Genomic DNA, 16,331 nt, shown 5'->3' with positions numbered 1-16,331 from the left:
TCTCCTCAGGCCGGTGGTAGCTGGTCCGCTCCAGGAGTCTGAGGTGCGGGAGGTCCCTCCAACTCCTCTGGAAATCGAGGGGGCCCCGGCGTACTCGGTCCGTTCCATCCTGGATTCGAGGCGTCGGGTGGGGGACCTTCAGTACCTCGTGGAGTGGGAGGGGTACGGTCCGGAGGAACGGTGCTGGGTCCCGGTGAGGGATACCCTCGATTCCTCCATGTTACGGGATTTCCACCGTCACCATCCGGCTCGCCCTGCTCCACGTCCTCCTGGCCGTCCCCGAGGCCGGGGTCAGCACGCTGCTGGAGCCGCGCGTCAAGGGGGGGTTACTGTCACGACTTCTGCCGAAGCTTCCTCCCCTCCTTGTTCGGGCAGGTTTCGGCGTTCGTCGTCACCGGCTTACTAGCTGCTGCCGATCTATTTATCATCACTCCACTTGTCTTGTCTAATTAATCACACACACCTGGCAATTATCCCCAATTAGTCATTGTATAAGTGTTCCCTCTGCTTCCTTGTCTGTGTGGGTGATTGTTTATGGTGAGCTGTGTGTAGCTCGGTTGAGCTACCCTTACCTTGTTGTTGCCAGGGTAGATATTTCCCCTGTGCCTGAGTTTTGTTGTCGCATGCTTGCGCAACTGTTTATCGACGGTATAAACTCTTTGGATGCGTATTACTCTCCTGAGCCTGACTCCTTCTATCACACGCATCACATTGGGTCTGGGGGAGATGAGACTGGCTGCCCTTTACGACAGGACATGAGGCTGAGGGTGTGGGAGGGTGACAGCAGGGATTGTATTTCAACATGGACCATCTCACAGCTTGTTCTGGAGATGTGTTTGAGAGAAGGAGGGGTGAAGTCGGAAGGAAAAGTGGATAAAAAACAAAGATGAGTGAGATAAGAAAGGTCAACCAAAGAGTAAAAGGTTCAATGGAAGTGCAAATGACTAAAATTTAACAAATTTAAATAAAATGAGAGCGGAGAGAAAGAATGAGTAGACAGGGAGAGCGGAGAGAAAGAATGAGTAGACAGGGAGAGCTGAGAGAAAGAATGAGTAGACAGGGAGAGCTGAGAGAAAGAATGTGTAGACAGGGAGAGCGGAGAGAATGAACGTGTCGACTCTGATTGGGGCTCATTAGTTAAGGAGGATGTCTTGCTGTTTTAACAGGATGTCTTTTCCGCTGCTCTCTCATCATCACATTCCACTCTCAGCAGTCTAGTGGCTGGCAAAAGCTGGCAGTATGGAGATGGCCAATACTGCTTCTAGGTAACTGGAAGTTCACTGGATCAATTGCTGAGAATCAGGGGGCAACATTGAAACTGCTTCTGAACAACATCAGATTATATGAAGCCCTGTGCAATTACTTAGTTTATTGAAAGAGCTTGGCAGGTGAAGCACTGTCCCTGGCTATGTAAACTGACCAGGGGGGCAGGCAGTAGCCTTCCTTTCATAAAACAGATAATAACATTAACAATTATGTAGAAGATGCCTCTTGTCGTTTTTTGTTTACACCGTTTATTATTGGGCTTTTTTCATCCTCCTGCTCACTCTCCTGAACCTCTCATTTGGGCTTGGTTCCAATTGCGAAGAGAGTGAATTATTGATGGTGAGAGTTGAGCAGTGTGTGTGTGTGTGTGTGTTTGGACTGTGTGTGTGTGTGCGTGCGTGCGTGCGTGCGTGCGTGCGTGTGTGTGTGTGTGTGTGTGTGTGTGTGGTTGTTGCGTGTGTGTGTGTGTGTGTGTGTGTTTGGGGAGCTTGCAATGGGTTGAATCACAGACTGGCACCACAACATACCCACTCTGTAAACACTACAATGACATCATCTCTCCTCCCCCAGCACAAACATTCACACCCCGGACTGACAATAGGGCCATTTATGGGTCAGTCAGTCAGCCTCAGTCTCCTATGCCAGTGCCCTCTATGTGGCCCATAAGCAGACTACTGGTCCACAATGAACCCAAGAAGCTGAAAGCTGAGAGATATCTCCATTAGACTACACTCACTCTCCATGAATGAGCAGAATTTGTCTGGAGTGTTGTGAGGGAGCGGATGTACTTACAAGCATCGATAGGGTGACACTGTTGGTCAACTGAATTCCCTCCATCATGACCAGCCCTTTGGCATCACATCAACTAACACATTGTTCATCTTCCCTGGTGTTCTTGGAACCTCTTTGATGCTCATCCTCCTTTTGTGATGAATAGCCCACATTGCTATTTTCAAATCAATGGAGAGCGTCACTGGAATGTTTATAATAGTTCTGGCCTTGAACTGATCTATTATATTGTTGTTGGTATTTCTCAAATCTAGTGCTGTTATGAGCCTGACTAGTTCGGCACTATCGTTGTGGATCCTGGTGAACAGCAAAGACCAGAAACCAAACCACTTTGTATTTCCCATACAATTACTAATGATACCTGTGATGCCTGTGTTGATGTGGGAGAGGTTTAAGAGCTTTGTGGGTCCAGCACATGCTGACAGATTTATGAATAATGAATAATAACTGTGTTGTTTTATTTCGTGAACTACAATATGCCTGTAGGCATTAATACGTATACCTGGTCTGAACCAGGGCTTGTTTTTCACCAAGCAGAGAGTGGGAGGATGGGAGATTTGTTCCAAACTAATTAGGAGGACTTGGTCTTAGGCCTAAGGGCTGTATAGATTAAAGGATCTGAGTGGAAATAGATATCAACAGACGGTCATTCAAGGCCTGTAGTGTGTACACATACATACTATACATACACAGACATGCACATATACACACATCATGGGAGATTGCATGTGCACAGCATCCATGGATATTGTGTGTTCATCAAGTTGTTGGTCAGCCATGCATGGGGGGAAAACGACAGTATCTATACTGCAGCTGTTGCAGTCATAAAGTAATTTTAGTACAGGTGGTATAAATCCACAGGCTATTGTTGTGGCCACCTCTCCATCCTACAGTGGAGGGGAATGCAGGGGAACAGATTGGAGGTCCATGCAATGCTGCAGGGAGAGATACCAGTCTTATCTATATAATGGAGTTAGTCCGATCAGAAAAACGAAGGGATCTACCATGGTTGGTGAAGAGTAGAATACCTGAATGGGATACCTGGGACACATAATGTTCGATCACCAAGCACGGTTGGCACTACAACAAAACCATGTCCGCGACAACATAGAAAAGATGTGAGAATAAGTTGTGTGTTTGCATTCAGTTATGTTTTATCTGGTGTACATTCAATACAAACTGTGCATTCAATTAATAATTCCCAGCCTGTCATGTAACTTTTCAACAGTTTGACAGTGTTCAGTCCGCCAAGCCAACAAACACCACTGTGCCCCTCCAAACAGAACATTCACACACAATACAGACCATACAGGCAGGGCACTGGGCACTAGGACTGGTCAACCCACAGATAGAGGATGTCTTCTCTCTCAGTCATGGTCTGAACCAATTTAGCCACTGACTGACTGACCCTACTGTGACAAATTCAATTTCCCCTATCTATGTTTCTCTGTGAGAGCACAGTCTGTAGAACAGTCTGTCTGTAACCCTATGTTACTGCAGTCAATCTATAGATATACAGTTGAAGTCGGAAGTTTACATCCACTTAGGTTGGAGTCATTAAAAGTCATTTTTCAACCACTCCACAAATTTCTTGTTAACAAACTATGGTTTTGGCAAGTCGGTTAGGACATCTACTTTGTGCATGACACAAGTCAATTTTCCAACAATTGTTTACAGACAGATGATTTTCACTTATAATTCACTGTATCACAATTCCAGTGGGTCAGACGTTTACATACACTAAGTTGACTGTGCCTTTAAACAGCTTGGAAAATTCCAGAAAATGATGTCATGGCTTTAGAAGCTTCTGATAGGCTAATTGTCACGCCCTGACATATGGGACTCTAGTATGTTGAGTCAGGGTGTGGAGTTCTATGTTGTTATTTCTATGTTCTCATTCTAGGTTGTGTGTTTCTATGTTTGGCCGGGTGTGACTCCCAATCAGAGGTAGCTGTCGCTCGTTGTCTCTGATTGGGGATCATATTTATGTAGCCTGTTGGCAATCAGTTGTTGTGGGATCTTGTCCCGTGTGTAGGCTTGTTTTGTGTTTAGCCTGAGGACTTCACGTTACGTTGGTTTGTTGTTTTGTTTGTGTGTTTATCGTTTAAATAAACATGTATGCATTTCACGCTGCGCCTTGGTCTGACCCGTCCTTCAACGAACGTGACACTGATTGACATCATTTGAGTCAATTGGAGGTGTACCTGTGGATGTATTTCAAGGCCTACCTTCAAACTCAGTGCCTCTTTGCTTGACATCATGGGAAAATCAAAAGAAATCAGCCAAGACCTCAGAAAAAACATTGTAGACCTCCACAAGTCTGGTTCATCCTTGGGAGCAATTTCCAAACGCCTGAAGGTACCACGTTCATCTGTACAAACAATAGTATGCAAGTATAAACACCATGGGACCACGCAGCTGTCATACCGCTCAGGAAGGAAACGCGTTCTGTCTCCTAGACATTAACGTACTTTGGTGCGAAAAGTGCAAATCAATCCCAGAACAACAGCAAAGGTACTTGTGAAGATGCTGGAGGAAACAGGTACAAAAGTATCTATATCCACAGTAAAACTAGTCCTATATCAACATAACCTGAAAGGCCGCTCAGCAAGGAAGAAGCCACTGCTCCAAAACCACCATAAAAAAGCCAGACTACGGTTTGCAACTGCACATGGGGATAAAGATCGTACTTTTTGGAGAAATGTTCTCTTGTCTGATGAAACAAAAATAGAACTGTTTGGCCATAATGACCATTGTTATGTTTGGAGGAAAAAGGGGAAGGCTTGCAAGCCGAAGAACACCATCCCAACCGTGAAGCACGGGGTGGCAGCATCATGCTGTGGGGGTGCTTTTCTGCAGGAGGGACTGGTGCACTTCACAAAATAGATGGCATCATCAGGAAGGAAAATTATGTGGATATATTGAAGCAATATCTCAAGACATCAGTCAGGAAGTTAAAGCTTGGTCGCAAATTGGTCTTCCAAATGGACAATGACCCCAAGCATACTTCCAAAGTTGTGGCAAAATGGCTTAAGGACAACAAAGTCAAGGTATTGGAGTGGCCATCACAAAGCCCTGACCTCAATCCTATAGAAAATGTGTGGGCAGAACTGAAAAGGTGTGTGCGAGCAAGGAGGCCTACAAACCTGACTCAGTTAAACCAGCTCTATCAGGAGGAATGGACCAAAATTCACCCAACTTATTGTGGGAAGCTTGTGGAAGGCTACCCGAAACGTTTGACCCAAGTTAAAGAATTTAAAGGCAATGCTACCAAATACTAATTGAGTGTATGTAAACTTCTGACCCACTGGGAATGTGATGAAAGAAATAAAAGCTGAAATAAATCATTCTCTCTACTATTATTCTGACATTTCACATAATTAAAATAAAGTGGTGACCCTAACTGACCTAAGACAGGGAAATTTTACTAGTATTAAATGTCAGGAATTGTGAAAAACTGATTTTAAATGTATTTGGCTAAGGTGTATGTAAACTTCCGACTTCAACTGTAGACACACAATCTCATTAGGAGTTAGAGATTTCTGTCAGTGAAACCATTGGATGTCTTTATGGCCCAATCCAAAATTAGAATAAACTGTATCCCTTTAAGAACTCTCAACGCCTTGAGTAAAGTCCCACTGATTGCAGCGTTATTATGGTACATTACTCATGGTGATCATTCACCATTATTGTCTTTATTTGGCCAACAAAGCACATACAGTATGTCAGCCTTAGTAATATCGACAAACACCAGGTCCTTACCACATCGGCTGAACAGTTAAAGCAGCCAACACCTACACACACAAACACACAAAGAAACACAAACACAGACATTCTTTGCTTTCAGTGCACACACACACACATACACACACACACACACACACACACAAACACACATATTCTTTGCTTTCAATGCACACACACACACACACACACACACACACACACACACACACACACACACACACCAACAACACTACCATCAACGACAACAACAGCAGGAATCAGTAATCACCCATAATTACTTGAACAGGTTCTGTTGATTGTGGCTTGGTTTATGTTTCTCTAAATATTTAATGTGTTTGTCTGTCTGTAAAAGCTACTGCAGATACCCAAATATGGACAGGAATTTTCTCTATGTCGCTTTCTGCTCAGCATTTAGGGGATTACAGTGATTGAAACTACAGATGTAGGATCTTAATTTGATCACCCTGTTGCAGGAGAACTGTCCTGCAATGCAGGAAATGTAAAACCTGTAGTGTATTTGAGGTTTAAAAAGGCTTCTGAAGTTTGTAATTTCAACTTTGAAATTTCAGACTTGATTTTCCCCTACGAAAAATGTATCAACCCCTACAAAAATGTCCATTAATTATAATCCACATAATAATTTACATTTCCTGTTGCTGCAGGATTATTTTCCAGCTGTAGAAAACTGGCTCAAATTAAGATCCCACATCTGTATATAGAAAGTTAATAAAAACAGTACAGTACAGAATAAATGACTAAAATTATCTGTAATGACTTATGGAATATTCACATTGTGACGTAGTCTTTCCAAGTCCTACACATTCGAGTAGTTTTTGAGAGAGGTAAAGAAGCTTTAAAGTTACTCACAGGGTAGACGCTTGTTGTGGAGGTTTGCCCCAGACGAGATCATGGTGCTGGCAGCTTCGGTGAGAGAGCTGTAGAATCAGATGAGGTGTGCTGTTGAGGAGGACTGGAGGGTCAGGTCACACAGTCAGGCACAGAGATGAGATGGGATGGGGGACAGTCAGCCCTCCAGAGCCTCAGCAGGACAGCTCATCTCCCTCCTTCTCTCCTTGGACAGACATAGACAGAGTCAAAGCACTCCCAAGAAACTCACTGGCTCTCTCAAACACACACTTTCTCCTTTCTCTCTGGAACAATACAGGACCCTTCTCTCTCAGTGAACTTACTCTGTCAACTAAAGTATTTGGATGAGAACAGCAGGTTAGGGCTTTGTGGAGCATACCAAATGGTCATTCACAGGGGGAGGAGCTTGGTGTGAGAGAGGTGGATAGGGGAGAGTGCAGTGTCCTTTATGTAACAGTGGAAGATACCAAGTCAGTAGACAGACACTTGCTTTTGTTGTTTTTGTCATCCTAGCTCTCTCTCTCTCTCTCTCTCTCTCTCTCACTCTCTTTCTCCTTTCTCCTCTGTGTCCCTCTGACTTCCAGGGTCAATTGATGTGCACAAAATGCAATGCGACAGGATACAAGATCTTCTTGCTTTTAATGGAATAGTATTGATGTTATTGAACAAATCAAAAGCTTTTTTTAGGCTCGCCCCTTTGAAGGAGCACACACTGTTCTTCAGAGGAACAGTTGATTTCAGCGGCTTTATGTATAATTCAGTTCATGGCAAAGATTCCATTATTCATCACAAAAATAGCATTAGAAGCCAACACCTCCAAAACAACCTATTGTGTTTAGCTAGACTGCAAACGATTTTTTTCTAGAAATGTATACCTTTACTTTAAAGAAATGTTTAGAGACACAAAAGCTTAAAATTATACTTAACTGCTTAATTGCAGTGAAGTTTTGATAGCGTACTATACTTATACCGCATTGTATCAGTAGGTATTTTAGATGGAAGGATAGTTCAGTCCCATCAAATGTATATGTTGCAAGTACAGAAATAATGATCACTCAGTACAACTGCATTGTGTGAATATCAAAGTAATTGACCCCATCTAGTGGTGAAAATATATGTTTCCTTTTCATTGCAACCTGAGCTGTTGTAACTAGATATTATTCCGCATTTAAATAGCTAATATGAAATGTTTTATTTGCTTGATGTGAATAGGCCTTATATAGGCCTTGAATTGGCCTTGAATTAAATGGTAAATAAATGGTAATATCAATGGAGTTTTATTGCATAGAATGTTTTCCTGTAAGGTAGCGTTCTTTCAACTGAAAGCACACACACATGCTGACACCCAGAGAGATACATAGAGAGAGAGATGGAGAGAGGGGAAGGACGTATGAATAACTATCTGTCTTTGTACATGAGTGGAAACCTTAACAATAACAAGTCTTGGCATCCATGCATGGGTGCAGATGTAAGCTACTGACTGCAGATGCATGTATATGCTAATGAGTGTCTGGAGGACGTGGGAGTGAGAAGAAGATACGTTGATTTGTATCAACAGTGATCTTCCTAAATGTCAGAGAAGTGTTGGTTGTGGTAGTGACTCCTCCAGCTTTAACCCTTGACATGTCCTGTACTGTCTGAGAGAGTGTGTGTGGGCAGAGGAAGAATGATGTGACTCAAAATGAGAAGCTCTTTTCACCTATCTCTAATGTGTGTGTGTGGGCTTCATCATGACTGGGGTTTCACCCTGCAGAGCATGGGGCATCTGGAGCCAGCTGTAAATCAGATTGCTTTCCTATTGATGGGAGATGCTTGAATCAAGGGCCATGATCACTTTTTATTCTGTAGAATGAGAGAGTAGGGCTGAATAGAAATACAAAGAGAGGAGAGAAAGAAGGATAGTAAAAGAGGGAACATATGTTTTGTGTCCTGAGTTCAAAAATGGTGTCTGTTCTGAATGTATCTAGGTCTAGATACTGCTCCTTTTAACTGCTGAATAGAAAGCAATTAAGGCTGATAATTTCTAACTTTACTGACATTCACACTGTCTGGCATTTGGTTCAGGGGCTCGGATATGTATTCTACATAGGCAGCAATGAGAAAATTAAGAGACGACTGTTGGTGTTCACAGTAATAGAGAAGTAATAGAGTAAAATTGAGTAATAGAGAAGTGGGTAGTGAGAATTCACTGTAGTAATTTTCAACAACAGAGAATTGCAATAAATGTGAAGCCAACGGATGTATTTTCAGAATGGGATTTCATTTTCAGAATGTGTCTTCCTATATATCCCCTTGAAGGTTTTGCATTCCAGTTGGTTGAACAGGCATGAAAGCTAAAGATGTGTAATGCCCAGAACATTCTAAGCTATAGTTTCCCGCCCTCACCCCAACTGGGCAGAGTGCCAAGCCCATCAGGCAGCCATACGCCTACTATCAGCTGACGAGTATCACAGCGGTCTCATGTCTAATTATACACCCAGAGAGAGGGAAGGAGAGAGAGGGAAGGAGAGAGAGGGACGGGGAGAGAAATGGGACGGGAAGAGAGATAGTCAGAAACCAGAGAGAAGGGAGAGAGAGAGAGGGTTGTGAAAAGGAAAGAAAAAGGAAGGGAGAAGGAGTCAAGACTGAGCTAGAAACAGAGAAAGAGACAGAGAAACAAAGAGGAAGTGAGGGAAGGAGGGAAGGAGAGGGCACAGCAAATCTGTTAGATATGTCGAGAGGGCTAGAGATAGTGGGGGTGTAAAAGAGAGTGGGAGGAAAAAGAGAGAGTGCGTCTGTCTGATAGACATAGTGAGGCTGTCTGGATGTTCTCATTCACTCTGCAGCATGCTGTACTAAAGACTCACACCTTCACCAGAAGAGAGAGGTAAGGCGTCAAGTGTTCAGATGTATCTGGTGAATGTGATAATATGTGTGTAAGTGTGTGGGAGGAAGGTATTCATTGCCTGTATACATCTCCCTTGTGGTCAAGATATGTATGGAATTTATTTGATGTTACGGTTGAGGTGTTACATTTACACCAAGTGGTAAAAACTCAATAGCAATAATATTGCATCAGTGATAAAATGCATCTAACCCATCTAGATCATTAGGTTTCACATCAGTCAGAACTTACATAATGTGATATGACCAGTTATATTGTGGGGTGTAATTTGTAACTTGGAAATGTGTTGCTTGAGAAAAAGATCTCTGCACATAGATAATGATACCAAAATAAAAGTATGTTTCAGGACTTTTACAGCAATTACTATTCCACTAAAAGTAACACAATTGAGTACATACAACAGCACACCTACACACACTGTATGAAGATTGCATGTACAGTGGGGCAAAAAAGTATTTAGTCAGCCATCAATTGTGCAAGTTCTCCCACTTAAAAAGATGAGAGAGGCCTATAATTTTCATCATAGGTACACGTCAACTATGACAGACAAAATGAGAATTTTTTTCTCCAGAAAATCACATTGTAGGATTTTTAATGAATTTATTTGCAAATTATGGTGGAAAATAAGTATTTGGTCAATAACAAAAGTTTCTCAATACTTTGTTATATACCAATTGTTGGCAATGACACAGGTCAAACGTTTTCTGTAAGTCTTCACAAGGTTTTCACACACTGTTGCTGGTATTTTGGCCCATTCCTCCATGCAGATCTCCTCTAGAGCAGTGATGTTTTGGGGCTGTCACTGGGCAACACGGACTTTCAACTCCCTCCAAAGATTTTCTATGGGGTTGAGATCTGGAGACTGGCTAGGCCACTCCAGGACCTTGAAATGCTTCTTACGAAGCCACTCCTTCGTTGCCCGGGCAGTGTGTTTGGGATCATTGTCATGCTGAAAGACCCAGCCACGTTTCATCTTCAATGCCCTTGCTGATGGAAGGAGGTTTTCACTCAAAATCTCACGATACATGGCCCCATTCATTCTTTCCTTTAACGGATCAGTCGTCCTGGTCCCTTTGCAGAAAAACAGCCCCAAAGCATGATGTTTCCACCCCCATGCTTCACAGTAGTTATGGTGTTCTTTGGATGCAACTCAGCATTCTTTGTCCTCCAAACACGACGAGTTGAGATTTTACCAAAAAGTTATATTTTGGTTTCATCTGACCATATGACATTCTCCCAATCCTCTTCTGGATCATCCAAATGCACTCTAGCAAACTTCAGACGGGCCTGGACATGTACTGCCTTAAGCAGGGAGACACGTCTAGCACTGCAGGATTTGAGTCCCTGGCGGCGTAGTGTGTTACTGATGGTAGGCTTTGTTACTTTGGTCCCAGCTCTCTGCAGGTCATTCACTAGGTCCCCCCGTGTGGTTCTCTGATTTTTGCTCACCGTTCTTGCGATCATTTTGACCCCACGGGGTGAGATCTTGCGTGGAGCCCCAGATCGAGGGAGATTATCAGTGGTCTTGTATGTCTTCCATTTCCTAATAATTGCTCCCACAGTTGATTTATTCAAACCAAGCTGCTTAACTATTGCAGATTCAGTCTTCCCAGCCTGGTGCAGGTCTACAATTTTGTTTCTGGTGTCCTTTGACAGCTCTTTGGTCTTGGCCATAGTGGAGTTTGGAGTGTGACTGTTTGAGGTTGTGGACAGGTGTCTTTTATACTGATAACAAGTTCAAACAGGTGCCATTAATACAGGTAACGAGTGGAGGACAGAGGAGCCTCTTAAAGAAGAAGTTACAGGTCTGTGAGAGCCAGAAATCTTGCTTGTTTGTAGGTGACCAAATACTTATTTTCCACCATAATTTGCAAATAAATTCATTAAAAATCCTACAATGTGATTTTCTGGAGAAAAAAAATCTCAATTTGTCTGTCATAGTTGACGTGTACCTATGATGAAAATTACAGGCCTCTCTCATCTTTTTAAGTGGGAGAACTTGCACAATTGGTGGCTGACTAAATACTTTTTTTCCCCACTGTACATAGTTGTAGTTTGACATGCACAGCAAGGTGAGGTGAATTGATATCCTTCGTAGGCCATACTACCAGTCTGCTGCTGTGAGTTTTTGCCCAATGATTGGCCTCTGTCAGTCCAGCCCTCTGTGTTAGGAATGTTTCTCCATTTGAAGGTGTATTCTGTCCCGGTCTTATGAGGTCATCTAGTCTGTACACACAATGGAAGGTGTGATCCAAGCTATACCTCATACTTGTGAGACACGTCTGTCAGTCAGAGTGAAAGAGCATCATTCAGCAATCAAGGGAGCTGGTGACTGCTCTGCGGTGGTGTGATGACACCATTCAGGCCTTGGCTTTAGCTTTGCATAAGATTGCACCGTAAAGTCTTGCTCTGTAACTTCCCTTCAGGCTCTCGGTCAAATCATTTCAATAAAGAGCATGTAGATTTGAATAGGTAAACTACTGGCAAGCGTGTGCATTGTGAAATATCTTTATGATATGGGCCATATAGAGGAAATGCAAGGTTAAGCTACATTTCTATATAAGGTAATTTTAGAGTGCATATAATATTGAGAAGTATAACAGTTTTATCTGCATGTATTTTGCTCAGATTCACATGAATACATTATGCATTTTGTTGCTGTGCTGCATAGTAGGTTAGCTACAGCAACATGAATAACTCCTGTTGATGTTCAAATCAATGACATCCCATGTTTTCATGAAAATTATATTTGTCGTTAGTGTTGGAAAGCACAGCACAGCACCCCTGTGCAACACCTCCCCTCATCTCCCCTTTTCCCACAGTATGCACATGTACAGTACTATACTGTGTTACCATAGTAACTTCTTCCGAAGTAGATCTGGTTAAAGTTTAGTGTTCTAGTGAGCCAGACTTCAGCTGTCAATCACAATGCAGCAGTCTGGGGTTTGAAAGGCTCTAATTTGGAGGCGATGGAGAAATTAGTGATGAGATTTCAAGGGCATAGTCACCATCTGTAACTCCACAGGGGTCTAAGAGAGAAAGGGATAACTGGCAGAGAAAGGTTCTGTCTATCACTTATGGAGCAGATGTTAAAGATAGAGAGAGAAAGAGGGATATGAGAGAGAGAGGGCATCGTGAGAGTACGTAGTGAAGTATGGTTTGTGAAATGCATCATCAAAAGTCACATTACTTGAAGCTGAAAAGCCTGTAATATAAGGCTATGAAATGTACAAAATGATCTTGGTGTACCTTCCTCTTGTGCTTTTGACATAAGGATGAGGGTTAAATTATCATCTATGTCAAACAAACACCTTCCTGTCTTTTTTCAGACTGGAGCATTGAGACTCAAACCACCTTTGACCTCTCTGTCAGTGATGCTTCACCAGAGAGTGACGGGATCCCTTAGCCTGCCTCTTTCACAGGAGGCCTATGTGACTTAACCTCTCCACAACAACCTGTAGGCCAGGGAACAAAAGTGTCAGTATATGTGACGGCTGGGTGAACCAATGAGCACCACACCATCCCCAGAGACAGGCCTAGGCAGAGAGAGTCTCCCGCCCAAGAAGAGGGACCCCAGACCAGGCCTCTCAGAGCAGCCTTCTGCTGTCACATTCAAGGTCCCCTTCCCCTACAAGAGCCATAATGAAGTCAAGCCCTACAATGCATCTTACTCAGACCTGCTCCCACCTACACCTGCATCTGTTCCCCCGCTATACCAGCCCTGGACCCAGTCCCCCACCACAGCCTCCACCACCAGAGTCAACTCCTTTCTCCCCTCTCCTGTCAGGGATAGCTATGGCTGGGCTGAGTGGAGGGAGCACTATTACAGAGATTGGGCTGCAGGGCCCTCAGGGTGGGATGTTCCCTACATTCCCCATCACCCCTCCACGCACCCCTCAGAATACCCACAACACCCCTCTATCTGCAGACACATGGCCCAGCCTACAGAGGAGCCCAGTGGGGTGGAAGCCCGGTACAGATGGCACCTTAATAAAAAAGTGAGAGAGAAGTTAAGTCCACACACCGCACAGCAAAGCAGACAGAGGGGCCCGTATATGAGAAGAAGGAAACAGGGGGGCCACAAGCCACGACCCAGCTCAGGGACAGGTTCTGCCCCCCTGAACACTGCTCTATCTCCTACTGCCTACAGGGACCTACACCACCACCCTGAACTGGTCTACACACACCTCTCCACAGCCTCCAAGTACCATGCTTCAGGGCAAAGTCCTTTGGAGTTTGAGGCACAATCTCCCATAAGACCATCACTTATTGATCAATCAACAGAGAAATATTGGAACATGGGAGTAACAGAAAAAGTAGGAGTGTCTCCACCTCTCTCCTCCCATCACTCTTCCTACCCTTCCCCCTCTTCTGACCAGCTGCCCTGGTTGCTCTCTCACTTTGCGGCAGGCTCTCTAATCGAGCTCAAAGACGGGCGGCTGAGGAGGGTGGAGGATTTGCAGACAGAAGACTTCCTAATCGGCGCGGAGGCTTGTCCAGAGCTGCGTCTGAGCTGCTGCACTGTGCAGCACATTTCCCTCTCCACAGCCCCCTCCCTCTCCCGCCTCCTCATCCTCCTACAGGAGGAACACTCTCAGGTGAGCTGGGCCTGATCTACATACTACATCATTACATCACATAAGCTCATAACAGGGTCAATGTGTTTTTTGTCATTGTGTGTTTGTCTACTGACATTTCCATAATTTATAACATGGAATTAAATATACAAGATATCATACATATTTGCAAATAGTATACTTCTTGAGGAGTAACTCTAAATGCAAATGAAAATCATTCCTACAGTATCCCTCATTACGACACTATGCACACATCAATTGCAGAACACTAACACCACTTTAGTAGACAAACAGAGGTACTGCACTGTGACTAACAGTATTTCTTCCCACAGGAGTTCCTGGATGTGTATGTGGAGTACCCATTCTTTGTGCGCGGGCGTGGCTGGTCCTCCTGCTGTCCCCAGAGAACAGCCCGTCTTTGTGGCCTCCGCTGCCACCAGCTTAGTGTGGGTGACGTCTGCTTGGCTCTCATACCCACATCACCCTCCGTACCCCCACCCACCCAACCCCAGGGTCCTGGCACCCCAGCTAGAGGGCCTAAGCCCCTGCAAACTTCCTGCCCCCAGGCTCCCCTTCCCCCTGCTCCAGATAGGCCAACAGCAGGGCAGAGAGGGGGGCTGGACCCAGCACGGAAGAGGCGTTGGTCAGCCCCTGAGCTGCGTGGCCCAGGCACCAACTGCCCGTACTGATAAACACCGCTACCATATGGAAAGGGAGCCAGCAAAGCCTAACTTTAGTTTTCTTTTCTTTATCTCAACCTCACACTCTTTCCATCCCTGTCTTCGTGGCTGTCTTTGGCTCGTTTCCGCTTGTCTGTTTTATATAAAGATGAATTATGATCAAGGAGGAAAGAAATATAGATTTGACTCTCAGGATTCTGGATACTAAGCAGAGGACCATTGCCGGTATTGGTCTGAAAGCTATGGATTATCAGGGATGTGAGAGAGAATATATCATGCAGAATATATTACCTTTAGCCAACTCTAGAAATGCAATTTTAAAGGTGTCACCCAATATTATTAAAACTTGAAAACATTAACATTCCTAATTTTATCAATAAGATCATTCAGGGGAAATACATGTTATTCTCTGCTACCTCTATATTAGCCACTTTAATTGACAGAACTGATTTCTGTATGTAGAACAGTGAATGTTGAAGTATGCCCCAGTGAGTGTGAATGGCTCCCTGTGTGTTGTATAGTTGACAGTTGTTGGCATTACATTATGCACTAGGTGCCCTTCATTGGGGTCCGGGCTGTCCTTTTACCTCAACTCTTGCAACGGTTTGACAATCATTTATGTTCTGAAATTCTAATTGAAATATTTGTGTTGATTAAGAAATAAAACATGTTGAAGGGCTCTATTCAATCCGTATGGCAGAAATTCAGCGTTACAGCGTGATAAAAATTTAAAGGCAATGTTCCGCGTTAGCAGAGACTGCATTCACAGTAAATGCTGCATACAGTGAGCTCCAAATGTATTAAGACAGTGACATTTTTTTTGTCTCTGTATTCCAGCACTTTGGATTTGAAATGATACAATGACTATGAGGTTGAAGTGCAGACTGTCAGCTTTAATTTGAGGGTATTTTCATCCATATCGGGTGAACCGTTAAGAAATTACAGTGCTTTTTGTACATAGTCCCCCCATTTTAGGGGACAAATTCACTTATAAAGTATGTGTACTAAAGTAGTAAAAAGTTAAGTATTTGGTCCTATATTCATAGCACACAATGACTACATCAAGCTTGTGACTCTACACATTTGTTGAATGCATTTGCTGTTTGTTTTGGTTGTGTTTCAGATTATTTTGTGCCCAATAGACATGAATGGTAAATAATGTTTTGTGTCATTTTGGAGTAACTTTTATTGTAAATAAGAATATAATATTTTTCTAAACACTTCTACATTTAAAAAAATGGTTAGCATGTCTTGGGGGTATGACATTTCTAGCACGCAATCTGTAACGCTTCAGCGATACAGATTGAATAGAGCCCTAAAGTAGGCTACATTTACTATGCTTTACCTCACCAGCTGATGTTTACAATATTTATATACATATGCTTATAGAGCCTATGATAGATTATACATAAACCATCAACGTTTTCAGTTACCATGTTTTGGTTGTCAGTGTGTGAGAAAATGCTTTTCTGGCCAAGTGATATAAATGTATTGCACCTGCTATGTCTATGAGAGTTTCTG

The 16,331-nt window shown here is 43.4% G+C and overlaps 2 protein-coding genes across 3 annotated transcripts in view; one reads left to right on the top strand and one right to left on the bottom strand.

Moving 5' to 3' along the window:
* Window positions 1–7,079, bottom strand: part of LOC121574983 (dysbindin) — a 36,709-nt gene extending 29,630 nt beyond the window's left edge. The window contains exon 1 of one of the 2 annotated variants that reach the window (XM_041887705.2): window positions 6,670–7,079. In XM_041887705.2, coding sequence (XP_041743639.1) covers window positions 6,670–6,712 — 43 coding nt within the window. In that variant the 5' untranslated portion in view covers window positions 6,713–7,079. The remainder of the gene's footprint in view (window positions 1–6,669) is intronic. The other variant, XM_041887704.2, reaches the window with a different exon arrangement.
* A 2,194-nt stretch (window positions 7,080–9,273) lies between these two features.
* Window positions 9,274–15,619, top strand: LOC121575856. The gene is made up of 3 exons (XM_041889147.2): window positions 9,274–9,535; window positions 12,883–14,151; window positions 14,463–15,619. Exons 2-3 carry the CDS (start codon window positions 13,060–13,062, stop codon window positions 14,817–14,819), a joined length of 1,449 nt encoding a protein of 482 aa, XP_041745081.2. The 5' UTR covers window positions 9,274–9,535; window positions 12,883–13,059; the 3' UTR covers window positions 14,820–15,619.
* Window positions 15,620–16,331: the final 712 nt, after the last annotated feature.

This window comes from Coregonus clupeaformis, chromosome 10 (assembly GCF_020615455.1).
Source record: "Coregonus clupeaformis isolate EN_2021a chromosome 10, ASM2061545v1, whole genome shotgun sequence".
Lineage (NCBI taxonomy): Eukaryota > Metazoa > Chordata > Actinopteri > Salmoniformes > Salmonidae > Coregonus > Coregonus clupeaformis.
Note: the sequence above shows the minus strand (reverse complement) of the source record. Positions and strands in the feature narration are given on the sequence as shown.

Coding starts and splice junctions, on each gene's coding strand:
- LOC121575856 (XM_041889147.2), top strand. CDS start 13,060: ATGAGCACCACACCATCCCCAGAGACAGGCCTAGGCAGAGAGAGTCTC. Junction 14,152..14,462: donor TACAGGAGGAACACTCTCAG/GTGAGCTGGGCC, acceptor TTCTTCCCACAG/GAGTTCCTGGATGTGTATGT.